Source organism: Camelina sativa, chromosome 7, assembly GCF_030686135.1.
Source record: "Camelina sativa cultivar CO46 ecotype springtype chromosome 7, ASM3068613v1".
Lineage (NCBI taxonomy): Eukaryota > Viridiplantae > Streptophyta > Magnoliopsida > Brassicales > Brassicaceae > Camelina > Camelina sativa.
In genome coordinates, this window is record NC_141886.1 from 27,692,901 (window position 1) to 27,717,689 (window position 24,789).

Sequence of the window (24,789 nt, forward strand, 5' to 3'; positions counted from 1 at the left end):
ATCATACCTCATCGTTTTAGTATAATATAAGATCAATGTACAAGATGATACAAGGCAACATCAAACCCAAATGAGATAATATTTTTTTGGTACTTTTTTATTCAACAAATTTTTTTATATTTTTAAGCTCTATTTTTTAAAATCTTAAACATACATATTTTATTTTATGTTTTATAATGTTGTGATATTTTATTGAGACAACTACTGTCGAGAGATTCAAAATTATACTGCAATGTTGGATAGAATGATTGAGGTAAAGCGACATGATTATGTGAAAATAATAAACTTAGTTATTCTTCAAACTTTTTTTTTTTTGGTGGGAAAAGGAGAGACACTACCTCCCTTATTTATTAAAAAGAACATAAAATTACAAACAAATCCATCCAGAGATGGCATCCTCTCTAGCATCCTCCATCAAAACAGAAAGAAGATCCTTGAGACAAGAATCAAACAGCTGCAAGCCTAATGGATGAGTGAAATGTCAGTTAGCATAGTTATCAAGACGATTAACCTCTCTATACACATGTGTAACCCAGACTGACCAGTCCTTTGAAAGAAAGCTATAACACAATCCCACTAGGAAGAACAAGGGATGATTGTCAAGGATCCCATTCGTGTGAAAACCGACCATGAACTCTGAATCGACTGCTAACTCCACTTGAGTTATCCATCTCTCCCACGTAAGATATAGACCATAGTACACCCCCCCCCCCCACCCCACACAATTCCGCTAATGGACCCACCTGGATTTCCCCTCACTATTCCGAATAACTGCCCGAGCTGTAGCACAACCAAGATTGCCACGCTAGGCGCCATCCTTCAAACTTTCTTATAAATCTTTATGTTGTTCTCATGATAAATCTTTAAAAAATGTTATAACGACTTGCCTCATTTGGCAGAGTGAAGGGAAGTTTTAAAAAAAAAGAAAAAAAAATTATACGAAAAAGTGAAGTGTGTCGGAAGATCCAAAGACTACAAAACGAGGAAACGTCTCCTTCTGCAGAAAACCTATTACACAAAATCGTGTCGACAGAGTCAATGAAAAATTTAATCAAAAAGTCAGTTGAAAGTGAAACTGGTAATTTAATTCATCATCATAAGGAGCATCCATAAAGGCACATGAATAACAGCTCTAACGTTCAAGTTAAGTCTCCAACGTTTTTTAATTTTATTTTTATTTTGAAAATATGATAAATAAATGATACAAGAATGTTCAAAAAAGAATAGCCGGCGATTGGGTCAGTCACCTTTTATTGGGAGAGGACAGAGAGGTGCAAACCAAAGCGCAAAGGGAGCAAAACAAAAAGAGATGCAAATTGGAGAAGAGCATGGGATGATCAGTTGGTGGTGTCTCGGCTGTAGAACTGGTCGAGAGTTTTTGCCGGTATGCGGTGAAGCAACTCACGGGGGAAGATCCTGAGGAGTGTCCAGGCCAGGTCCAGCGACTGGAAGATGTTACGTGTATCATAGGCTCCTTGTGCCACAAACTTCCTTTCAAATTTGTCCAAGAACTCCAGATAAAGCTGTTGCATGCACACCAAATTAATTTTTATTTTTTTTAGTGCGAGTGACGAAGAAACGCTGAGTTCATTCATTATATAATATGGCATTAGTAAGAGATAGATATATATATATATATATAAAGAGAGAGAGAGAGGGAGAGAGAGAGAGAGAGAGAGAGAGAGAGAGAGAGAGAGAGAGAAACCAGATCCTCGGACGAGAGTGCTTCTTCTCCAACCACGGCTTTCATTGCCTGTACGTCCTTTCCAATTGCATAGTTTGCATACAACTGATTAGAAACATCAGAGTGGTCCCTGCGAGTCATCCCCTCACCAATGGCACTCTGCACAACACACCAGACTGATCAACCAAATCGATATATCTTTTTCCAATCCCATCTACAAGAATTTCCATTACCTTCATGAGCCGAGATAGAGAAGGAAGGACATTGATCGGTGGGTATACCTGTGGAACACAACACAAACACCAGCTGTATTTAGCCCACAACTCTCTTGAAGAAATTTTTTATCGTCCGCAACATTTTACCTGTCTATTGTGAAGTTGCCTGTCAATGTAAATTTGTCCTTCTGTGATGTATCCTGTTAGATCTGGTGTGGGATGTGTGATATCTGATCGACGAAGAAGTAAGAATATTTGTAATTCTGGAACATCAAAAGACTAGTACAAAGAACCCCTAAATTCGTTTGGCATATATGGTTAGAACTACTAGGAAGAAATTACCATCGTTTGGCATGGTTAGAATTGGAATCTGAGTGATGGAACCTTTTCTCCCCTCAATTCGTCCAGCTCTCTCGTATATGGTGGCCAAGTCAGTGTACATGTAACCTGGGTACCCACGCCTACCGGGTACTTCTTCACGAGCAGCAGAAACCTAGTGCAGTTATCAACTACATTAGGCCTTTGTATCACTAAGACTGTAAGAGGATATCTATATCGGTTGTCACCTCACGAAGGGCATCAGCATACGAACTCATGTCTGTGAGAATAACAAGGACATGCTTCCCACATTCATATGCCAGATACTCAGCTGCAGTGAGAGCAATACGAGGAGTGATGATACGTTCAATAGTGGGGTCGTTTGCCTGTAGATAAAACATGAAGTCAAAGAAACGTTAGAGATGTATATATTTTCAAGCATATAATAAACCTTGATTGAGATACTTGCCAAGTTAAGGAAAAGTGTCACTCTTTCCATCGAACCATTCTCCTCAAAATCACGTTTAAAAAATTGTGCAGTCTCCATGTTCACACCCATGGCCGCAAATACAATGGCAAAGTTATCATCTTCCTGGTCCTTGGAAATTCACAAACAAAGTTGATACGTTAACGTCAATAGCGTTACACAACCTACAGCTTCAAAAAAATCACAGTAGAGTTTTGGTTGGATTAGATAAATCGTTGCACAAGCTTCACTCTGGAAAAAAATAATAACTTGTTCAGATGAGGCAACAATGTTATAACCGTCAGGCAGCATAGTCATATTGCATCTGCGGGTAAAGCAAATACCTCAAGGAGGTTATCTGACTTCTCTAAACGCTTAACCAAACCAGCCTGACGACAGATCTGAGTAGCGATTTCATTGTGAGGGAGACCTGCGGCAGAAAAGAGGGGAATCTTCTGTCCTCTAGCAATGGAGTTCATGACATCAATGGTAGATATCCCTGTCTGAATCATCTCTTCAGGATAGGTTCTCTCGCTAGGATTGATAGAACTTCCAGAAATATCCAAGTAAGCTTCAGGCAAGATAGGTGGACCATTGTCAATAGGCTTCCCTGAACCATTAAAGATGCGTCCAAGCATATCCAAAGAGACAGGTGTTTTTAAAACCTATGGAAAAAAAGAGATGGGCAACAAAAGTGACACTCGGAACGATATAACATTATATATGTTAGCAACAAGAGAGTAATAACATTAACATACCTCCCCTGTAAATTGCACGGTGGTGTACTTATTGTCAATTCCAGATGTTCCCTCAAAGACCTGGACAAAGCAAAGGCGAAGAAGACATACATCAACTTCAAGAACTAAAAGTTGCATTTTTGATACATTCAGGGAAAAATTGTAAAAAAAAACCTGAACGACAGCTTTCTCCCCATCAACTTCAAGAACTTGACCACGTCGAGTAGTTCCATCCCCAAGACGAATGTTAACAATTTCTTGGTATTTAGGTCCCTGGCGGCATCCAACAAAAAACGTATTTGGAAAAAGAAAGAAAAAAAAAAAAGTACCTTCACTTTCTCAAGGATAACAAGAGGTCCAGCAACACCAGAGACAGTTCTATACTCTGCAACCAATAATAATTTAATTGCAAATGTAAATTCAAAAAAAAAAAAAAACGCCTACCAACAACAACACTAGTTATTAGTTTACTGTACCCATTCCGATCTCCAGGGCACCTTCTTCCTCCATTTCAGCGGCACCCATTTTCTCCTATCTTCACCAATCAAAATAATCGATCATGAGAATATATGTACTTATTAGTTTCCCCCATCCGATGGGAATTGCAGACACAGATCGATTCATTTGGAAGATTTTACCTGTGGTGTGTATGTATGTATGTATGATCCAATGGGGCAAGTGAGCCGTTTCTGAGATCTATCGTCGACTTATAATAATATCTATCTATCACTTCACTTCTCCGATCCAGTAATTTTTTTTATTTGTGTATTTATTTTATTTGGACAAAACAAGAATACCGCAAATCGCATGTACCGCAGTTGAATCGTATCACACTATAATACCGCTTTCTCCGCACAATCAAAACCGCGGTTACCATTCGAACCCTAAATATGAGTGACAATTTTTTCATATATTCTTGGGCAAAAAACTTATCTGTTATTTTTTCCTCTGCGTTTAATACTGTACCTTAAATATTTTTTGTTGGAGGAAAAATATATCATTACACCTGTTATATTTGGCCAAAATATATACTTCATCTTTGAATTGTTGGTGGATTTGAATCCGCCACTTAACACATGTTAATGAAATTTTAAAATCTTGATGCAATTTGATATGTTTTTGATGGTTTCCATTAGCTCCTTGGCGTTGTACTGGGAAAATCGGTAATTTTATACCCCAACTAAAGGGGTATGTTGAATTCCTACTTCAGCTTTAACATTGAGCAAATCCATACATTAAGTTCAATAAAATTTAAATTCACTACCCTAACTCATAAAACGGTATTAAATCATACACAAGCCGTAACGGTGTTAAGAGAACGTTAACGGGTGTTAAGAAAACGTTAACGGCTGCTTACATGGATGCCACGTAAGAAACGACGTCGTTTTGAGAAAAAAAAAGAGCTTCTTTTGGCTAAAACGACGTCGTTTCTATCTTCTTATTTTGTTTTCTTCTTCCCCGATGATGCTCGGAGACGATTTGTATGATTTTGGTTGAATTTGAGTTTATGATTTCAATTTATGCTGGGACAAGATCTCCTTCTTCCGTCACCGGTCACGACAACTCAAACGAGACACTTGGCTTGTCTCCGTCTTCGTTCTTCTTCAAACTGTCCTCTTCGGTGAAACTATGGGCGTCAACGATTGCTCCGGCAACTCTCACGGACACTGCGTCGCCAAAGTCCTAGGTCGATTTTCTTTCTAGCCTCTCTCCGAGAATCCTATGCTCGGTCCCTCCGCTTCTACGTGAGTAGCTCTGTCGCCGTATCTAGCTTCTGTTTTGTTAGCTCTCAGCTAGTTTTTTTTTGTTTGTTTCTGGAATCGTTATCTTATTGAATTTGCTAGATCCTTTTACAGATGAATTTTGGATGCTTCGTTGCTTATAACTGTAATTAAGTGATTAATTTTGGGTAAATTCCTGAATACAGCCGATCTTTCCAATCTTCTTCTTCTGGGTTCTTTTAAGTCATACTTGATGATGTTGATTCTTTAGTGGTGTCAATGTGATAGTTCTTAAGCACTGGAGAGGGCAAGGTGCTTGATTTCACATGTTTATTGCTTGGAACCACTTATAGGTTGAGTACCAGTTCACAGACATGAGTCTTCTAGCCAACGAGTCCATTTCAAAGCACATAAGCAAAGACCCTGAAGGTTATGGTAAGCTTAAATTGTTCTTAATTATATATTTATGATCCTTCATTTTTGTGCAAATCTGATAAGATCTGTTTTGCATTCATATGCGTACGTGATTGTGTGTTTCTATTTTTTTATTTGTATTTGCAGAGTTGATAAGAATAAGTACCATATGATTCAGATTCCTCTACCTCCAAAACTCGATTGCAGTGTGTTCTTCTGCTCTAATTAGTCTTTTTGTATTATTAACCAATAATCATATTCTTTCTTTCTTTCTTTTTCTCTGCCAGCTGAAAAATTAACTACATAAGTCGCAAGTCGTGTTCACCTTTGATTACAAGGTGCTGAATTATCTGTGTTCAATATTTTATTTTATATCTATGAACCATTTTTGTTTCATTTAGCTTGTTTTGTCCGACTACAGAACTTTGCTTCAGCTTGGAAACTGCATAAATCAGTTTGAGCGTGGAACCAGTTCCCTGTTCAACGTCACCTCCATTTTCACTTGAGAGTTAAGGCAAATCGTTTTTCCTTTGTCTTCTTGTGCAGTTTCAGCAGCTAAAGCAGAGAAGAAGAAGAAGAAACGCCAGTCGGGAAAGAAGAAAAGAGGAAGAAGAAGATAGAAACGACGTCGTTTTAGCCAAAAGAAACTTCTTTTGTTTTTCAAAACGACGTCGTTTCTTACGTGGCCTACACGTAATCAGCTGTTAACGGTCTCTTAACACCGTTACGGCTTGTGTATATTTTAACACTGTTTTACAAGTTGGGGTAGTGAATTTGAATTTTATTGAACTTAATGTATGGATTTGCCCAATATTAAAACTGGGGTAGGAATTCAACAACCCCATCTAAGGGGTATGAAATTACCGATTTTCCCATTCTACTGTTTTAATAAACTAACTTTACGAAATCAGCTGGAATCACAGTCTCTTCGCGGCGCAAGGGACCTTGTATTATCATTTGCTTCAGCCCACACCATCTTTTACTGCCTCACAATCTTGCTTCTTTTGTTTCGCTATAGTTTTTGAACTTGTGGGTGTATGTAAAGAGATGTGTGGGTATTGCCATGGCCACAAACATAGATATCATACACCAAATTTTGTATTATTGTTTTTTACCCTAAAAATATGTTATCATTCATTTTTCTTAATTGTATGCAGATTTTTATTATATATAGACTATACTTGGATTCACCTCTCTTATTTAAACCAATCAAATAATATCATATCATATAAAATAAAATAAATATTAATAGATATTTAAAAATCATTAACAAAAAATAGAAAAATATTAACTTTAGTAAATCCAAACCCACACATAATCTTGTTTAATTATAAAATTTAAACTTTAATTCTCCTCCGTAAACCCAAGCCGATATATAACTTCGTTTAATTGTAAAATTTAAACATTAATTCTCATTTATCAACCCAAACCGACATAAAATTTCGTTTGATTGTCAAATCTAAACTATAATCTTCTTTTATAAATTCAGACTGACATATAATTTATCCAATTGTAAAATCTAAACTCTAATCTTCTTTTATGTTTGACAAAATAAAAATCTTCATTTCTAAACTCAAACTGACATATCATATTGTTTAAATGTAAAATATAAAACAGAGGGAGTAACATAATATTTTTATTTTATTTTTACCTTTTATTAGTTATAAAAAGAGGAGGTGAAAGTATTTTCATTTTTCTATATAACTCATATAGTATGAATTAACATTATTTATTTTTCTCTCACAAGCAATAATAGAAACTCAAAGACATGGACCACAAATAAATTACATGCCAAAAATAAAATAAAAATTTGTTATACAGACATAATTTATCAAAGATTCAAAACCAAGAATGAAATAATTTAGGTAAGTACAAAAAAAAAAATGATGAATTCTTTTGCTTCCACGCTTCTAATTGTGTAAGGGAATTTGACGCAAAGATAGAGCTAAATTATTAAAAGGTCTATCTAATCTACCGAGTCCGCCGTTCCAATCTGACGGCTATCGTACGAGCCGTACAAACTTAAGACTCAATCAAACGGTGTAAACAAAAAGATCATAATAAATCGCTCAAATCGGATAGTAGTAAGTTGTTTTTTTTTTTTTTTTCCTTCTTCGGTGGAGACCGACCGAGATAAAGAAGAAGAAGAAAGAAATGGCTACCGCAGCTCTCTCCGCCGCCCGACCCAACCGCCTTAACTCAGTCTCCTCCGATGTCCCTCTCCATCCGCTATATCTCCCTTCCAAACTCCAATTTCCTTCCGGTAAGACTCAGCTGTGGCGCTCCACCGCGATTCTCCTACGTCCACGGGGGCGGCGATGCGCTGCTCCTAGAGCTAGTTCTCGCGCCGACGATTCTCCGCCGCCGTTCGATATGTCTGTAGAGACGGCGCTTAAGGTTCTCGGTGTCTCTGAAGGAGCTTCCTTCGACGAAATACTTCGCGCCAAGAAATCGATCCTTGCTTCTCGTAAGGATGACCCCAGCGCCATCTCTCAGGTCAGACTCTTTTCAAATCGAATCCAATTGTTGAAGAATTTTCTCAATTTCAGCTTTTAGTTTTCAACCACTTCGCTAATTTTTATGAATTTTGTTTAGGTTTTTTTTTGGCCATTACTAGTAATACTACTCGATCATCATGAACCATGGAAATGTTTAGTTTCGTGTTTCTTGTTCTTGAGCCTCACTATGTAATCCTTGTTTCTCAGGCTGAGGCTGCATATGACATGCTGCTGATGCAGAGCCTTAACCAACGCCGAGCAGGAAAAGTTGTGAGCAACAACATACGCTACGCTGATGTTAAATCTAGTAGTAACCCTCTGGGAACAGGTACCGTCGTGTCTCAGTGGATTAAGAATCCCCCTGTCTCTGTTGATACGCCATCCACTAGCGATCTGGGTATACAAGCTGGAGTCTATGGAGCCATGATGGTTTTGACTTACGTTAACGGTAGTTCCTTGGAGTCTTCTGGGATGCCTTATGCCGGTGCCGATGTTCCTGGACTCATACTCGCCAGTAGCTTTGGAGCTTCCCTATACTTCATGACCAAAAAGAAGGTCAAGCTAGGTAATGATCACTTCCAATCTTCTTCTGAGCCCCTCAGAGCACCTCTGATGTTGTTGTTATCTGTGTTGTTACAGGAAAAGCAGCTGCGTTAACAGCAGGAGGATTAGTGGCTGGTGCAGTGGTGGGATCAGCCGTAGAGACCTGGCTCCACGTTGATGTGGTCCCGTTCCTTGGTCTCCATTCCCCAGCTGCAGTGGTGAGTGAATTCATTGTCTTCTCTCAGTTCTTGGTGTCTCTATGCTTAAGGTAGAACTTTGTACATTGGCTTCTGCAAAAATTGGCTCAACCTTGTCACGCTGGTATATGTACTCTGTTTATATTCATTTTGTACAGAACACTCAAAAGTAAACAACTCGTAGACATCAATCACTCTTCATGCTCATATTCGATTCCTTGGATTTTTGAAGTTTCTGTTGCGTAAACCAAATCAAAGGGCGTCGACAAAAACAAGAATAATTTACGCTTGTCATCATTATTTTTCCAGTTGACGCCTACTAACACATTTAACAAACAAAACTAGCATATAGACTAGTTACGGAGTTTAGAATGAATATGGACTCTGGGATAAATTGACTCAGGAGCCAAGGGTAGTTTCTGTTGGCATGGTGCAAGGCCCTCTGACTCAGCTATTGGAAGTGGCAGCAGACCCCTTAGTCAATCTACTTCAGATCAGAGCATCTCATCTCTCGCTTCTTTGCTGCTTCTTGTAGCACAGTTTTCACCAGCCGCTTTGCAATTCCCTGAATTCCATTTAACATCCAAGTTGTATAATACATTCTCTTCTGATGTCCTCTTACTCTCTCTCACACTCTACAAATGGTGGTAGTAATTGTATATTTCCTTGCGTCTTCTCTCTCCCTAGACATCCAGACAAGACCAAACCCACAAAAACCAACTGCGGGAGAAGTCGAACCGAGTAAAGCGATTGGGCTACACAATTGTCATCTGCCTTGTGCGTTTTAAATAGAGAGATACGAAAATTAAGGGTTGTTTTCCAACAAATAAATAAAAACAGCAGCACTGTATGTATCCGGACACTTGAGCATCATCAAGTTGTTGAACTTTTGCACCATATGTGGTATCATTATGGTATATGATAAGAAAACGTGGTGAGCTGATTGGCGTTGGAAACTACATAATTATTCGGCAAAGTACATCAGCTCAGCAAGGTAACATACTAACATGTGAACCAACAAGGCATCTTACAGCAAATTCAGTGTTGATATTAACAACATATGATGATAAAGAAATCCTGAATGTTCCATAAAAGACAAGTTTGAGGTACAAAAAAAGCAACTAATGAGAGGGTCAGTTCAAACCGTACGATCCAACGATGTTGCTTACAGTTTGTGCAAAGGTTCTTGAGGTTATCTTTTTGCCAGGGACATGGAAGGGGTTCGAGACTGCATCCACGTAGGCAGCATGAAACTTCCTGAAGAACTGAGAGAAAGAAAAAAAAACACAGAATGAAACACTTGTTCATAGATTGGTTGCTAAGAAGAACTAACAAACAAAAGAAGTAGAAGAACAAACTGTTACTATCGGAGCTTTTGGCTTAGCTAAGGAACTAGTAAGTGAAGGCATGCAATGTGATGGAACGACCTTGGTTTTAATGCAACATTATGAGCAGATGAGGGATACTTACACTTCTCACATCGGTGTCTCTAACATCCAAATCAGTAGTGACCAAAATAAACTTAACTTTGGTATTAGTCAAGTAACCATAGCTGCAGGAGAAGAAGAACCGCGTTAAAAGGAGTTTATTCTAAACAAGACAAATTCATCAGAGAGAGAGAGAGAGAGAGAGTGGGAATGTGCATACACTTTGTAGTTCACAGTAGGATAGAGCAGGCCAAGAAAAGCCTCGTTCAGAGTCGTACCAGACTTTTTCGGATTATTCACTGAAGAAACAACAGAAAAAAAAAAACCACATTACACTCTTTATATATACCAACGTTGTGTGATCTGTAAGATGAACAAATGCAGAGCAAAAACAAAAAAACAAAAGGGCGCAAAAACTCCGAAAGCCTCCAGAATTTGGAAAAAAATCAAGAATGGGATTGGAGAAAAGGACCTCGCTCTTCGATGACATCGAGGGAGCAATGAACGATGTGGTGGAGCTTGAGAGCGTCGTCAGCATCCGTGAAGCTCTGTATGTAAAGCGGATTGTTCTGTTTGTTTGGATCCACAAGTCAGACACAGGAAAGATCCACATGAAAAAATCAGAAAATCAGAATGTAAAAGTCACCTGGTGGCCGACGACAGCGACGCAAACAATCATCTTTCTCCCCTTTGCAGATCTCCTCCGAATCTCGAAACTGGAGAAATAAACAAAAAAAAGTTCCGACGATCGATCGATCGATCACTTGAGATTCCGAAAACAGTCAAGAAGAGAGTCATGTTTTATGGGCCGGGCTTTTTTATCCATAACTATTGGGCTTTCTGATGAAAATTTTTCCAACTGATCCCCGAATTCCCTATTTCTTTGTAAGGACACCCAAATTTCCCAATTTATCAGACAAGTATATATATTTATTTTTTTGTTATCATCGTCATGTCAAGAAGTTCATCAATCTTTATCATTAGTTTTGGCAATCTTCTTAGCATCATCATTTCTATGTTCTTGTTTGACATCTAGTGTGAAGAAGAAGAAGCCCACTTCAATATTGGCAATTCTGGATTCAAACCTTATTAGATGATCAACAATACTATAACAATCTCTACCACAATTTTCTCATTCTCTTCCTATCAGCAGAAGCATCATTACATTCGAAATTTTTCAACAAAAAAAAAAAATGGAACCGATACAGATGGTGAAAAGACAGATAGACCCAAAATGTAATAGAGAGAGAGAGAGAGAGTCATTGGCCGGATTTGAGGATATTCCTCTGCCTGAGGAATCTAGCGATTGGAGGAGTCAACGCCATAGTGATCGGGACTCTGATCGGAAACAGCGCCTTATTGCACAAAACCGCCAGCGCTAAGGCTCCACCAGCAGATTTGGCAAGCTGTTTGGTCTTGTTGTCGGGCGTGACCACCAAGCCTTGCTCTTCCGGCTTCAAATCGAGGCTAGGGTGGTTAGGGTTTTCCTTGTTGGAGGAGGAGAACCAAGGGATTTGGTACTTGTCCAAGAGCGATTCGACATCGACGTTGTTCTTGATCGCTATGTAAAACCCACTAATTGAGACTCCGGACACCGAGAAATGGACTCCTAGCGCCACTTTTCCGTACTTCTTCACAAACTCCTTGAGCCGCGTCGCCATCGTAATCGGAGATTTTTCCTTCCAGAAACGAAGCCGACACCAGACCGAGAGAAGAAACTTAGGGTTTATCTCTTCTTCTTTGATTAAAAAAAACCCATCTTGGGCCTATTTTGGCCCATTTGTTTTTTTTAAAGGCCTTCCTATTACACAGAGAGAGAGAAAGGTTGCCGAAATTGACCAAGTCAGTCTCCTCCATTCTATCTGAGTCTTACGTTTCTGTATGTGGAAGACTACAAGATTACAGAGATGGTGTCTCGACCACTCTGCAGCACATCCTCCAGCATCACGGTGACATTGCGTCCCCTTCCAAACTGAAATCACTTGCCACACTCACACCATCCTACTACTACCTCGACCTCGGTGGTTTTTTGAACTCTAAATTAAGCATCTCAGCCTGATGGAAATGGTAGCCACTGCAGTTAAAGAGTCCCTGAAAATCAAAGAAGATTGGCTCAAGCCTGTCCTGGAGGAGGAGAATGTAGGGGATATTGATATGAGAAGAGGCGAGCCCTCTTCTACTCAAAAGCTTCACATTTTCTGAGCTCCATGGTCGACAAGTTTCAGGGGAAACCCCTTCCTTCAAGGCATCTTGTGACCAACCAATTTACTTGGAATATTCTTTTCTTCATCACTTGATACCCGCAAAAATTATAACTGGTTTGTTTTGGATATTTTCTTTTGTATTTAATAATTATCCAAAAAAACCTAAATCCTAATAAAATCCCAAGTTTATAGGATTTTAAAGTAATAGGTGGGATTCTTTGGAAATTTAGTTCCAGCTTGAATTCTTGTTAATAGATTTTATACCCACAACAACACAAACATAGCAAGAACAAAGTATTTTAGAAGACGATCTGATGAAGATAAATAATGTTAAACGAGAAGAAATAGAGATGAGACTAGAACCATATGTATTGTTTTGGATAGAGCGTTTGTTTCTCTTTCTACTTATCATCTTCCCAACATACCTCTTAGATCTTACCATCCCAATCATTCTCTTCACTACTCTTTATGGAATACCCTTCTTCTTCCTTTGCCGTAATCTCTATTCAGTTGGATCATCTGTAAGTATATATATAATAAATCTCTTCTCAGTTCTTAATTGTATGGGGAAACCCAAGAACCCAACTTGACGTGTTGATCTGTTTGATTAGGGTATTGGAGGAATCTGGCTGTTTATATTGGACCGCTCTACGTTTTACTTAGCCTTTCAGTATTATAAACTATTGGCTGGAGGCTTTGACCTCACCTTCCTTTGGCGTCTCACCATTGTCCTCTCCTTCGTGATCCACTCCATTTACATCGTCGAGTATCTCCTTAGATCTCATCAAACCGTACCACCTACGTCACCTCAATCTATGAATGATAAGACTCCCGGTAATTATTTAAACCGATATAGTTATTGTCTCTCTAATTATATGTTTCTTTATACTAAGATAGATACGCCGTCTCTGTTTAATTTTGAAATGAAGGTGATGTGAGCAAGCAAGTGGAGAAGATGAATGAGTTAGTGGAAGATGGGAAGAAGATGGTGACATATATGGAGAATATGATTCATTCAAATTTTGAAACTCAAAGAAAGGAGTAGGGAGAGTTTCTTGATGAGTTGAGCAAAGATGGGAAGAAGACCATGACGAAATTGGATGGTATGATGTGCGCACAACTTGGAACTCTGAGAGAAAACATGCGCCTCAATGTTGACGAGGTATGGCAAGAGCTCCGAGATGAGATGAGGTCTAAAGTCGACGAGAATGTCAAAGCTTCACGACAAGATCTTAACAAAGGTATCAAATCTATGGCCGACCAACTCCGTGAGACCTACCTTGCCATCGAGGAAACTATCAAAGAAGCCAAGGCCTACGAGACCTACCTTATCGACCAAACAAACAGACGGGTGATAAGAGGAGATGACGTTGAGGGATTTGCCGAGCTCAGGGAGCAAGTGCAGAGAATGACAGTGGAGGCTGAGATTGCTGCAGAAGAGCTCTCACGTGTAACAGTGGAGTTGGTGGAGGCAGGGATCCAGCAATGGGAGGAGGACAACTTCGACTATCTCGCCTCCCTCCCTCTCACGTATCTCAATCGTAATTAATTAATTGTTTCTACCCTTTCTTGCAGTGTTTTTTTTTTTTTTTTTTGATTTGATAACTAGATTCTCCTTGGATAACTCTTGTTTTGTTTCTTGTTTGTTTTGTTCATTGCTTATCTCTTCCTCCAATTACTTTAATTTTACTTATAACCATAGGTAGTTTGATATAGCTAGACATGTCTCTCAGTTAAATAAATCTTTACCGAACAAGTGTCTGCAATTTTTAAAATGGGAGAGTTTTTTGGTAAGGTCCAGTTTAGTTATGCCTGCAAGGAATGCATTTCCAACAACACTATTATTCAGATGATTAGAGGATAAAACAGTTGCAGTTCCAGCCATTTTCTGAGACATAGTTCCAACAACAATGCTAATATTGAGTTATAGGTCCTCAACAATGTCAATAAACATATACGTGGTACTGCTCGATGCGTTAAACAAATGTGAAAATCTATATATTTTGGTTAAAATGAAATTTTTTGCATGAGTGGTAATTGTTTTACCGGTTTCAAGACTAATTTTGAGAACCACAAATATCTATCTCAACATCGAATAAACGAGACGCTCTACATTCGGCGGCTTAAACACAAAATTGGGATATTGTTCGGATCAAGGTCAAAGTCTATGGTCTCATATAACGGCAGAGTTTGGCCCATAGTTGAAGGCCTTGAGTACCTGTTTGACAATGTATGTCTGTTGACGAGTCATTCTTCGTCAGAGCTGCAGAAATCTAGGACCATCATTTTTCCGGTCGAAATCTCAGGCTTTTCCCTCCTGAGCTCTATTTTCTTTCTCTTAGGCTCACCCTTTACTTGTGTTTCCTTTGTCGATCCTTTCCTGAAGAGGAAATTCCAGAACATCTCCTTTGAGATAACATTTTTACATTAACACAACTCAAAAAAAATAAAAACTCAGGAAGATGGTACCTCTTCTCTGTAGAAGTATTATTCACTTCAGATTTCTTGTTTACGTTCTTTGAAGCTGTTTGTCCTGTAAGTCCAAGATCAGTCACATTTTACTGTATAAGCTTTAATTAGTATTGTGTCAAAATGAGAAGGAAGAAGCATACTGGCCATCTCATTCAGGAAACGTATTCCTTGTGAGTGTACGTTAGGGGTCACTTTATCCGCGCCACTGCGTAATCATTTGTTGGTTTTTAGAATCTGAAAATCGGATTCTGTTCGTTATGTGAAAAGTAAAACAGTTGAGAGTTTCCAACCTTAGAGCCTTTCGGAGACCTTCCACTGATAATACTCGGACAGGGTGAGTGGCCTTTTTGTTTCCGCTTCTATCTGCTGGTGGCTCAACTGTGTAAATCCCTTGCGATTTTGGATCTCTGAAAGCTGTTCTCATGTTCCTGAAATAGACAAACTCCCAAGAATTGTGAAATATTCCAACTCGCGGTATGACCAATCTACGAATTAACAACTAGGTACAAGTAAACATACCCTCCTTTGAGCTCAGTTCTCATTGTAGCAAATTTGTCCGATGCATTCTGTGCAAAAATTGGTAGTTAGTGAAAAACATGGTTCACTGCATTGACGCATCAGAAAACAAGACCAAGGTATTACCAAAATGTACCAGTTTATGAATCTTGCAGAATGCTCCTTGGCGTCTGAAACCAAATTCAAAGTTGTAACTCTAACATTCAGAAACAATACACATCGTGAGAAGATGCATGGCTAAAGTAACTTACTTGTTTACAGCAGATGTACAAGTTGTTCCATCTTTCCGCTTGGCTGTGCAGACTCCATAATCAGCCGAAACTCCCAGTTTTACCATTTGTTTAGCTGAGTTGACACTCAATGAGAACTCACATCCCTGCCCAACAAACACAAATTCTTTTTTTTTATCAAAGGAGATCTAGTTAAAGCCATCAGGCTACTTACTACTCACGTGCATAAGCTGATGTTATATGCTTACCACTTTGTCCTTGCGAACTGAGCAATTAAAGAGACCAAAAACCGTTCCTGCTTTTTCTGCCTGATTGTTTTTGTAAGCATCACCGAACAAGAACAAGGAGACAGTGTTATCATTTAAGCAACCGATCTTCCATATGCCATAAGGCTGACCAATGGAGCTTTTTTTGGGTTGTCCTTTCTCTGTTAGCACTCCAATTGTCGCCCAGCAGCCAGAGAGTTTGTCACCCATAAGTAAGTTCCTGTAGAGAGAAACTTGATTCAGTGAAAACTCCTCTGCTACCCAAAAAGTTGGTAATGTTCATATCTATCTAGAAAGTGAACTTACTTTATTGTTGGTAACCTGACGAAACGAATATCTGAAAAGTGATCACTGATCTCAGCAGGGCTAAGTAATTGATTCCTACAAGATATCAAATAGATTGGCTAATTCAACAATGGATTGAGATGGTAAACAAAACAAAAAAACATATATGCGACTATATATAATAAACATATGGTCAATGAGACCTAATACGCAAGCCAGAAAACTTGTCAATGTCGTTGGCAGTGAAGTTGCTAGAAGAGCCTTTTGGTTTAGTGTTTTTTGGGAGTGGTGGTTTAGGATCGTAGTCAATGCAATCTTGAACAACACTTTTGAAGTCAGACAAGTCAGAGTGACCCCTACGTTTTGGGGATTCATCATCCGTGAGATAACCTGCACAAACATCCCCATTGCATTCAAGGACAACAACAACAATTAGAAAAAGAAAAATAAAAAACAAGCATCAAACTTTACACATGGTTAGAGTGAATGTGGTGGAAACCCAGATAATTAAATATTCCAATCATGAGTTTGCAATTAATTTGATCGAATCAGATATACAAATCGGAATCTTCGCGTACACAGGATTTTAAGAAACAAAACCCTAAAAATGTGAAGAGAGAGAGAGAGAGAGAGAGAGAGAGAGAGAAGATCACCGGGTGGTGCAGCAGCAGAAGAAGGAGAACCCGGAGGAGTTTCGAGAACCCTATCGTCAAGAGACAGAAGCAGATCAAGATCCTCTTGGTGGCTTCCCATTATTTTTACTTTTTTCCTCGGATTCCAATCGCGAAGCAGCAGACACACACAAAAAAAAAAAAAAAACTACTGTACATCTCTCTTCCTCTGAGCGGGAGACTGATTCCGTTGCCCGCCGAAACGCTAAACCGGCGTCGTTTCCGGGTTTGGCCGGTTCGCAAAAAAAAATTAAAATCACGTTGGGTAAACCGAATAATTTAATTTTGCGTGACGATTGATTGTGTCGGCACGGCATTTTTGTCTCGTAACGAAGTCAGATCAGATGTATACAACAAGACTCTCCGTGGTCCAACCACGATTGCTACTAACATCCAATAAGAGTTAGCCACGTGTCATAATCAGTTCGGCTCTTCAGTGAGATGATGGCCCAATATAAGATGCTTTAGTGCTCATTATAAATTTCATATTAATTAACCAAAATATTGACGTCTAATTATTATTATTGATTGATTTGATACTAGCATCTGTATGTATAACAGTATAAGTGATTGCGATAGGATCAAAAACAACAAAACATGCTTAATGTAGAAATAGGTATGGGATTTTCTTTAAATCATTATAGTTTTGAGTATCACATACCTTAAGAAACGTAAATCATGAAAAAGATTAGTTTCCCAAAGCGATGCTATTGAGTTACTATTATTATTCGAAGAGAGATAATTTGATGATAATAGTAATTAATTAAAAAAAAAAAGGAATAATAAAAAAAAAGGAGCCGTGTCTTTTAGCAGAGCAGCGCACACACACTTCGCTTGCCTGCTGGGGGGAGTCACGATTCTCACGACATCTGTTTATCTTCTCCGATTACCACGTCCATGGATCTCAGTCAATGCTCTTTCACCTCTTTCGATTAGTCAAAAATTCCCCCCCCCCCTGATCGGTTCCGACGGCGGAGAACTGTCTTCGTCGTATCCTTGTGCTCCTCCTCCGTATATCTTTCGTCCTCTTCTCGAAACCGACCCGAAAGGGGGGGGGGGGGGTTTTCGTCTTGATCTGTGCTTACGATAAATCTTAGGGTGTCCGCTGTTGTTGGATCTGAAACGCCCCGATGGGTTTTTTTAGTGCGATACTAGGGTTCTGCGGATTTGGAGTTGGGATTTCCTTGGGACTTGTTATTGGTTACGTTCTTTTCGTCTACTTGCTCCCCAACGACGTCAAGGTTCGTTTCTTCTTTTATCTTTCAGCGATTTGTTGATTCCACATTTTTAGAAGCTTACATTGCAAATGGAATCAACTTTACTTGTTTGCCCTCTACGAATTCACATGTTTACTTGTTGAACAACGCCTTTACTGTTAGTTGTATGCGTAGTCTAAGTTGGTTTTTCACCGGAGAATAGCTCCTCTTTTTTTTTTCTGGTGGTGGTGACTGGTGTGATACAAGTCAACTCAGTTTGTTGATGGCTTCAATTTGCTTTTGCACTTGTAGGATCCTGAAATCCGTTCCATAGCTGACCAAGACCCCAAAGATATGCAACGGATGCTTCCTGAGATACCTCTTTGGGTCAAAAACCCCGATTTCGATCGTGTATGTCATCTTCTCCCTCACATCACGAGTTCCTTTTTTCAGTCTCTGATGTTTCTATCTTCTTATGAATTTAGGTTGACTGGATAAACAGATTTATCGAGTACATGTGGCCTTATCTCGACAAGGTTACATTTACCTGGACTTTCTACGTTTTTGATGTTCTTCTGATACTACAGTTTCTTTACCTTTCCATTTTCTCATATTTTTGGATTTTGTTTTTCTCCAATCGTCTATCTAGGCCATATGTAAGACTGCAAAGAATATAGCAAAGCCGATCATCGAGGAGCAGATACCTAAGTACAAGATTGACTCTGTTGAATTTGAAACTCTTACACTAGGTTCTTTACCCCCTACATTTCAAGGTCGGTTTATCCTCCTTTCTTCTTCTCCTACTCTCAATCTCTCCCTGAGTATCCTGTTCCCATGTTGGAACTAAGAGCTGGATGTGGTGACAGAAACTAAGATCACTTGCTAAAAATGATTACGAATCGTTCCAAGACTTACAAGTTTTGTTTTTTATTTTTTTTTCTCAGGGATGAAAGTTTATCTGACAGACGAGAAAGAGTTGATTATGGAACCATGTTTGAAATGGGCCGCAAATCCAAATATCTTGGTTGCCATCAAAGCATTTGGGTTGAAGGCAACAGTTCAGGTAATTAGATATCCTTCTAAGTGCAAACCAAACCCTAAAACAAGAAGCAGCCTACTTATGATTAGCAATCATGATTGTCCCTCGTAACTAAGAATTCTTTTTCAGGTGGTCGATCTGCAAGTGTTTGCTCAGCCTCGTATCACTCTCAAGCCACTAGTCCCAAGTTTTCCGTGTTTTGCCAACATCTATGTCTCTCTTATGGACAAGGTCTGTGATACAATCTTTTTCTTTATAAGGACATTTTTTTTTTTGTGTACCAGATCTTTGGTAGAGTTTTTCTGTTGTTGACTGTCTCTTGCTACTATGGCAGCCACACGTTGATTTTGGGCTGAAGCTTGGTGGAGCCGATCTTATGTCAATCCCTGGCCTCTACAGATTTGTTCAGGTTGATATCTTTCTTTTACATCATTTAGATCCCTGGCGTGTATGACTTAGAAATTGATTTTATAGGGAGCGGTACGAAATTGTTCAATTTAGGGAGCTACTCACTCTATCTAGTCTTCTAGCTTTATGAAAAGGATTCGTTTCAATCTTATCAGACAGAATGTGCTGATGAAACTGTGACATCCTGTATGATCAGTATATATATATGTGTGTATTCAGTCTCTTATTTGGTGGAATTGGTTTGGTCTTATAGCAGTTACGTTTCTGCTGGATCAAATATTCATTTGTAGTTACACTGCTGCGTTGATTTTTCAGGAGCAAATCAAGGATCAAGTTGCGAACATGTATCTCTGGCCTAAGACCCTTGTAGTTCCAATCCTTGACCCTGCGAAGTATGCCATATTCCACCTTTTTCTTTTGAGCAATCAGTCCATACCTTAAACCTTCATTTTTGCTGACCGAATCTTAATTTTCATACGGCAGAGCGTTCAGAAGGCCTGTTGGAATCGTCCATGTGAAAGTTGTGAAGGCTGTTGGACTGAGGAAAAAAGATCTGATGGGTGGGGCAGATCCATACGTGAAAATCAAGCTATCTGAAGATAAGATTCCGTCTAAGAAGACCACTGTTAAGCACAAGAATTTGAATCCTGAATGGAATGAGGAGTTTAAATTCTCTGTCAGAGATCCCCAGACTCAGGTCCTAGAGTTCAATGTGTACGACTGGGAACAGGTAACAAGCTATCCAATGGGTGACATGTGGCATGGAGCAGGATATATGTATAATTTTTGTCTATGCTATGCAGGTTGGGAAGCACGATAAGATGGGTATGAATGTGTTAGCTCTGAAAGAAATGGTGCCTGACGAACATAAAGGCTTCACCTTGGAACTGCGTAAGACTCTGGATGGCGGTGAAGAAGGGCAGCCAGAGAAGTATAGGGGGAAGCTGGAGGTTGAACTCTTGTATAAGCCATTCACGGAGGAAGAAATGCCCAAAGGCTTTGAAGAAACGCAATCTGTGCAGAAGGCTCCAGAAGGCACACCGGCTGCTGGAGGAATGCTTGTGGTGATTGTGCATTCGGCTGAGGATGTTGAAGGAAAGCACCATACCAATCCTTATGTACGCATCTATTTCAAAGGGGAGGAGAGGAAAACAAAGCACGTGAAGAAGAACAGAGACCCAAGGTGGAATGAGGAGTTCTCTTTCATGCTCGAGGAGCCTCCCATCCGTGAGAAGCTGCATGTGGAAGTCCTGAGCACCTCATCCAGGATAGGTCTATTGCATCCCAAGGTAACACACTCGTTTTACTCGCACAGTAACATTAACAATTGTTTGTGTATTGATATAATCCAAAAAATGGTTGTTGATCGGCAGGAAACATTGGGGTACGTGGATATTCCGGTGGTGGACGTGGTGAACAACAAAAGGATGAATCAGAAGTTTCACCTTATCGATTCTAAGAACGGAAAGATCCAAATCGAGCTGGAGTGGCGAACTGCCTCTTGATTTCTGAATTTGATTCAAGAACAAAGAAAAGAGATAATTTGTTTGATGTTGTTAAAAACTCTGTGTTGTTGTACAAAATGGGCTTTAACTTTTTAAAAACCAACATGAGATTTGCAGAGCCTTCTTTTATTTGGATTTGTGTGTCTCTTCCACTTCTCTCCTCTTATGACATTCGGTAGTGTGTGACTGTTTCCACTCTCATCTTTTCAGAAAGAAGATATGTCTCAAGAGTTATTTGCACTGAACAAGTACCATAAATGATCGAAGATCAACGCATAGCCGAAACCGAGTGTACCTTGCTTCCATTGTTCTACTTTTGAAGGGAAACGAAATGTAGTTAGTATGAGTTCGGCTAGTTGTTGACATTTCTCCTTGCGAGCCAAAATATGTTCTTGGATTCTTATGCTTAAATATTGACTTTTAAAATGCATATATATACCGTATAGATCGTGAGATGTGCTTCTTGACATTAACAGATTTGGTGTTGTGGTCAACTAATATGTAATGAACTATTGATTAACAATTTTGTATGAGTCTAATAAATTTAAATATTTGACTATTTTTTTAAAAATCTACTGTCTGTAGCTTCAGTTGCACGATCAATACGTGATAAAATAATAGTTGGTCAACTTACATGTTACGACGCTTTATACAATGTCAACTAGATTAAGTTAATATATATATATATGATAAAGTTGAACAGTTGTATGTATGCTGTTTGTAAGTATATCATAGCAGAAGACGAAAGAGGAAATAAGATCAAACCGAAGGCTTTCTCATGGAGGAAACAAAAACAAAGACGTGAGTGATAAAATACAAAAACAAATTTATATCTTGAGTATATTGATTTAAATGAACAATTCTGTATGTATATTGTATTAGGTTTCTATTGTCTGATTTGTATTTTTACAGAGTTGAAAATGTTGAGACAGTTGATGGTTACACAGCAAAAGGTTTGCTTAGTACTGGTCATCGATATCTCGATGTAAGTTAAACATAAAAAAAAATTATCATTTCGTTTAAATTCTTCTTGTTAATATATAGGCATTTTTAATCTTATTGATTGTTGGTAATTGTAGGACAAATGAAGAATTCGCAAAGAGTCACGCTGAGGAGGCCTTGAACATTCCTTATATGTTCAAAACAGATGAAGGTGATCTCAAATTTTTGCAATTTGTTTCATTTTTTTAAAAGTTGATCACAAATAATAAAACTGTGATTTGGTGTGTACGTAGGTAGGGTTATAAATCCTGATTTCCTTCCTCAAGTGGCATCGGTTTGCAAGAAAGATGAACATTTGATCGTGGTTAGTATCTAATATGAATTGAGTAGTAATTACTTGCTGTTGTTAATCACCCATCGGTTGAAGAAACTTTCATCTCTTAGATTTAGATATTAGTTAGACCGTTTCCTCAATTTATACGGTGAAGGCTTGTAACTCTGGAGGAAGAGCAAGTCGTGCTTGTGTTGACCTTCTCAATGCCGTGAGTTTTATACATTCATACATTCCATTAAGTATTATATATATCCTAATCCTATTTATTCAAATATATAGACTTATGTGTATGTCGTGGTAGGGGTACGAGCATGTGGCTAACATGGGGGGAGGCTACTCGGCTTGGGTTGACGCTGGATTCGCCGGCGACAAACCCCTGGAGGACCTCAAGATTGCTTGCAAGTTCCGCCCCAAGGATAACTAAACTGGTTCCGGCCGTTTGACGCAAAAAGAAAACACTTGAAAACTTGATATATGGTGATGTTGTGTTGTGTTGTGTTTGTCTGTAATAAAGTCTCAGAACAGCCGAGTTCGGTTCGAGCTCGACGAGTTTTAACTCTATGGGCCGTTACTTTTGGGATTTTTGGGCTAAAAGAATATGCATATTATATCAAGTCTTACTTTGTGCTTGGGTCAAATTAATATCACAAGCCATAAAGTAATTTTCTTTTGGAAAAAATATAATGGATGGTTCTGATCCGACTCCGAGAAGAAACAAATAAAATAGTAATTATTAGAATGCTTAAAGATTAATCTTCCCTGGAAAATGTCTGGTAAAACAGAGAAAACAAGGGAAACGGAAAATGATTGTGGTCGATGATGACAAAACAATGGGAATCTAAAATATGATGGAAACGAAACCATATGTTGGTTCTTCTCTCTGTCTTTATGCTAAGTGGTGGTAAAAGGCGTGGCTCATGAGGCAACATTAACATTTTTTGATTAAAAAGGAGCTTTTGGTTTGACCAGGTCTAATCAGTTTCAGACCAAAGAGAACAAACAAACTCATAAAGTATTTCGTATTTACTGCTAAGTGCTAACACAAGAAAAAGTTTTTACTTTTATTAGCTAAAGTTAATATACACTCAGCTTTATTTTTTTCTTTTTCTTTCAGGTACATATAAATAAAATATAGGGCTCAGCTTCATGAAATGCAATAAATAAGTCTTGGTAAGAATATTAAATGTAGTTATGATGAGGAGACAAAGAGAGCAGAACAAAAAAACAAGAGTATTAATTTGAAATTATCTCTGAATCTCTTAAGTAATTTTGAGTAGAAAACAGAGAAGGAAGCGTGCCTCAGGCATTTTCCACTTACACACAATACATAGCCTCGTTTTACTTAACAATCCCACATTATATTACTTGTGTAATTATAGCCATGTTTTTGATATTTTATAAAGAAGAAAGAAACATATGATTCCATTGCTCTAAAATGAAATTATATCTAAATATCAAAATATATATATTACTAAAGTGATTTTTGATATTAGTTACTCTTGTAAATTACCAATCACTAGATCCATTTGAGATTAATTAATTTTGAGGTGGGGGGTTCTTGACTGAGTAGAAGAAGATTTGTCAGGAAATGCCCTTTTCATGTTTCTTAATACTTTCAAAGATTTATGACAATAACATAATAAGAGCTTGGAGGCTCATGCATGCTCTTTTGTCATTATTTCTAACAATGTTATTTTTTTGTTTTAATATAATTATATTTATTGAAAAGACAAACCCATTATGAGATGATAGGGTCATAAATCATAAATATGTCTATATGTATATGAAAAGATGCAACAAGTGACTCCTAAATTCAACTATTTTGTTTTAATATGATGATTGCATAGCATCATAAATTCACCATCATGATTATTTATTTATAAAACTTTGAGATTATTTAGTATCTCACATAATATTAGCATCAGAAAGCACCTCAATGAGGTCATGAAGAGGTTAAACCTCTTTAGTTAGAAAAAAACAAAATAAAAAGCACAAGAAAAATTAGTAAATATTTTTGTTTTAGGCTTATTACTCAGACTCATGAGGAGGAGAATCTAAAGAAAGAAACAACGTTCACTTGGAAAAAGACAGTAGACTTAAGAAATAAAAATGAGTTGTGGTTTGTATATATATATATACTTATATTTTTGTTTTGAGTCAATGCATTTGAATGAGAACATCGATAGTATAGGCATTAACAAACAAAAGATGTCTGTTTTTGAGACCACATGATCTTATAAAAAAAGAATAATTGGTTTTAGTTTGTGGTTGTCGACTTTGTTTGTATTGATTTGCCTTTAAGGATTTACTTATATGCTTTTCACATATGAATCTCTTAGGAAAATGATGAGTTCGACATATTTTTTTGGTCAATTTTTTTAACAATCAGTAGTCCATTGAATAAAACTGAGCCTATATATATAACACCAAACATGATTAGCTTTAGTTTTCTTTATTTTTGTCGTTTGATCTATAAATATATTATATGAGATTTATTTATT

The 24,789-nt window shown here is 38.1% G+C and overlaps 9 protein-coding genes and 1 long non-coding RNA gene across 25 annotated transcripts; 6 read left to right on the top strand and 4 right to left on the bottom strand.

Annotated features, from left to right (window-relative positions):
- Positions 1 to 797: 797 nt before the first annotated feature.
- LOC104702639 (V-type proton ATPase subunit B2) lies at positions 798 to 4,191 on the bottom strand. Of its 4 annotated transcripts, XM_010418535.3 has the most exons (14): positions 4,059 to 4,191; positions 3,897 to 3,955; positions 3,750 to 3,805; positions 3,595 to 3,693; positions 3,442 to 3,501; positions 3,028 to 3,348; positions 2,687 to 2,815; positions 2,466 to 2,603; positions 2,242 to 2,392; positions 2,047 to 2,129; positions 1,918 to 1,965; positions 1,706 to 1,843; positions 1,248 to 1,523; positions 798 to 1,008 (listed from the first exon to the last, which is right to left on the bottom strand). In XM_010418535.3, the coding sequence occupies exons 2-13, from the start codon at positions 3,943 to 3,945 to the stop codon at positions 1,338 to 1,340; spliced, it is 1,458 nt and encodes a 485-aa protein (XP_010416837.2). In that variant the 5' UTR covers positions 3,946 to 3,955; positions 4,059 to 4,191; the 3' UTR covers positions 798 to 1,008; positions 1,248 to 1,337. The 4 variants fall into 4 exon arrangements, with proteins under 4 accessions (XP_010416837.2, XP_087313329.1, XP_087313328.1 ...); XM_087457203.1 differs by lacking the exons at positions 3,750 to 3,805; positions 3,897 to 3,955; positions 4,059 to 4,191 and having other exon boundaries at positions 2,687 to 2,868; positions 3,595 to 3,749; XM_087457202.1 differs by lacking the exons at positions 3,750 to 3,805; positions 3,897 to 3,955; positions 4,059 to 4,191 and having other exon boundaries at positions 2,687 to 2,874; positions 3,595 to 3,749.
- Positions 4,192 to 4,843: 652 nt separating this feature from the next.
- On the top strand, positions 4,844 to 6,462 carry LOC104702641 (uncharacterized). Of its 11 annotated transcripts, XR_015561206.1 has the most exons (6): positions 4,861 to 5,165; positions 5,277 to 5,329; positions 5,430 to 5,576; positions 5,703 to 5,761; positions 5,843 to 5,893; positions 5,977 to 6,462. It is a non-coding gene; the product is annotated as an uncharacterized LOC104702641 (long non-coding RNA). The 11 variants fall into 11 exon arrangements; XR_015561201.1 differs by lacking the exon at positions 5,703 to 5,761 and having other exon boundaries at positions 4,844 to 5,165; XR_015561202.1 differs by lacking the exon at positions 5,277 to 5,329 and having other exon boundaries at positions 4,844 to 5,165; positions 5,495 to 5,576.
- Positions 6,463 to 7,388: 926 nt separating this feature from the next.
- LOC104702642 (protein CHAPERONE-LIKE PROTEIN OF POR1, chloroplastic-like) lies at positions 7,389 to 9,000 on the top strand. Its single transcript, XM_010418536.3, has 3 exons — positions 7,389 to 8,051; positions 8,261 to 8,618; positions 8,693 to 9,000. The coding sequence occupies exons 1-3, from the start codon at positions 7,710 to 7,712 to the stop codon at positions 8,866 to 8,868; spliced, it is 876 nt and encodes a 291-aa protein (XP_010416838.1). The 5' UTR covers positions 7,389 to 7,709; the 3' UTR covers positions 8,869 to 9,000.
- A 736-nt stretch (positions 9,001 to 9,736) lies between these two features.
- LOC104702643 (uncharacterized) lies at positions 9,737 to 11,033 on the bottom strand. Its single transcript, XM_010418538.2, has 5 exons — positions 10,867 to 11,033; positions 10,693 to 10,789; positions 10,441 to 10,519; positions 10,264 to 10,345; positions 9,737 to 10,058 (listed from the first exon to the last, which is right to left on the bottom strand). The coding sequence occupies exons 1-5, from the start codon at positions 10,897 to 10,899 to the stop codon at positions 9,927 to 9,929; spliced, it is 423 nt and encodes a 140-aa protein (XP_010416840.1). The 5' UTR covers positions 10,900 to 11,033; the 3' UTR covers positions 9,737 to 9,926.
- Positions 11,034 to 11,282: 249 nt separating this feature from the next.
- LOC104702644 (uncharacterized) lies at positions 11,283 to 11,977 on the bottom strand. Its single transcript, XM_010418539.2, has one exon. It carries the CDS (start codon positions 11,879 to 11,881, stop codon positions 11,480 to 11,482), a length of 402 nt encoding a protein of 133 aa, XP_010416841.1. The 5' UTR covers positions 11,882 to 11,977; the 3' UTR covers positions 11,283 to 11,479.
- Positions 11,978 to 12,048: 71 nt separating this feature from the next.
- Positions 12,049 to 14,099, top strand: LOC104702645 (uncharacterized). Its single transcript, XM_087457205.1, has 3 exons — positions 12,049 to 12,945; positions 13,036 to 13,258; positions 13,354 to 14,099. Exons 1-3 carry the CDS (start codon positions 12,739 to 12,741, stop codon positions 13,467 to 13,469), a joined length of 546 nt encoding a protein of 181 aa, XP_087313331.1. The 5' UTR covers positions 12,049 to 12,738; the 3' UTR covers positions 13,470 to 14,099.
- On the top strand, positions 13,512 to 14,099 carry LOC147941777 (uncharacterized). Its single transcript, XM_087457207.1, has one exon. The coding sequence runs from the start codon at positions 13,512 to 13,514 to the stop codon at positions 13,971 to 13,973; it is 462 nt and encodes a 153-aa protein (XP_087313333.1). The 3' UTR covers positions 13,974 to 14,099.
- Positions 14,100 to 14,400: 301 nt separating this feature from the next.
- On the bottom strand, positions 14,401 to 17,179 carry LOC104702646 (uncharacterized). Of its 2 annotated transcripts, none has more exons than XR_015561209.1 (11): positions 16,847 to 17,039; positions 16,397 to 16,583; positions 16,215 to 16,289; positions 15,891 to 16,128; positions 15,664 to 15,788; positions 15,539 to 15,582; positions 15,416 to 15,462; positions 15,187 to 15,324; positions 15,037 to 15,101; positions 14,894 to 14,957; positions 14,401 to 14,804 (listed from the first exon to the last, which is right to left on the bottom strand). XR_015561209.1 is itself a non-coding variant. In XM_010418540.3 (11 exons), exons 1-11 carry the CDS (start codon positions 16,944 to 16,946, stop codon positions 14,672 to 14,674), a joined length of 1,206 nt encoding a protein of 401 aa, XP_010416842.1. In that variant the 5' UTR covers positions 16,947 to 17,179; the 3' UTR covers positions 14,401 to 14,671. The 2 variants fall into 2 exon arrangements, 1 of the variants encoding a protein (XP_010416842.1); XM_010418540.3 differs by having other exon boundaries at positions 15,549 to 15,582; positions 16,847 to 17,179.
- Positions 17,180 to 17,456: 277 nt separating this feature from the next.
- On the top strand, positions 17,457 to 21,141 carry LOC104702647 (synaptotagmin-1-like). Of its 2 annotated transcripts, XM_087457208.1 has the most exons (12): positions 17,505 to 17,925; positions 17,962 to 18,105; positions 18,373 to 18,471; positions 18,546 to 18,596; positions 18,710 to 18,833; positions 19,005 to 19,123; positions 19,229 to 19,330; positions 19,434 to 19,508; positions 19,823 to 19,899; positions 19,991 to 20,237; positions 20,311 to 20,796; positions 20,881 to 21,141. In XM_087457208.1, the coding sequence occupies exons 2-12, from the start codon at positions 17,995 to 17,997 to the stop codon at positions 21,010 to 21,012; spliced, it is 1,623 nt and encodes a 540-aa protein (XP_087313334.1). In that variant the 5' UTR covers positions 17,505 to 17,925; positions 17,962 to 17,994; the 3' UTR covers positions 21,013 to 21,141. The 2 variants fall into 2 exon arrangements, with proteins under 2 accessions (XP_010416843.1, XP_087313334.1); XM_010418541.3 differs by having other exon boundaries at positions 17,457 to 18,105.
- A 578-nt stretch (positions 21,142 to 21,719) lies between these two features.
- Positions 21,720 to 22,908, top strand: LOC104702648 (protein HIGH ARSENIC CONTENT 1, mitochondrial-like). Its single transcript, XM_087458641.1, has 7 exons — positions 21,720 to 21,732; positions 21,783 to 21,813; positions 21,925 to 21,999; positions 22,089 to 22,165; positions 22,248 to 22,318; positions 22,443 to 22,496; positions 22,590 to 22,908. Exons 1-7 carry the CDS (start codon positions 21,720 to 21,722, stop codon positions 22,710 to 22,712), a joined length of 444 nt encoding a protein of 147 aa, XP_087314767.1. The 3' UTR covers positions 22,713 to 22,908.
- The last annotated feature ends 1,881 nt before the right edge of the window (positions 22,909 to 24,789 follow it).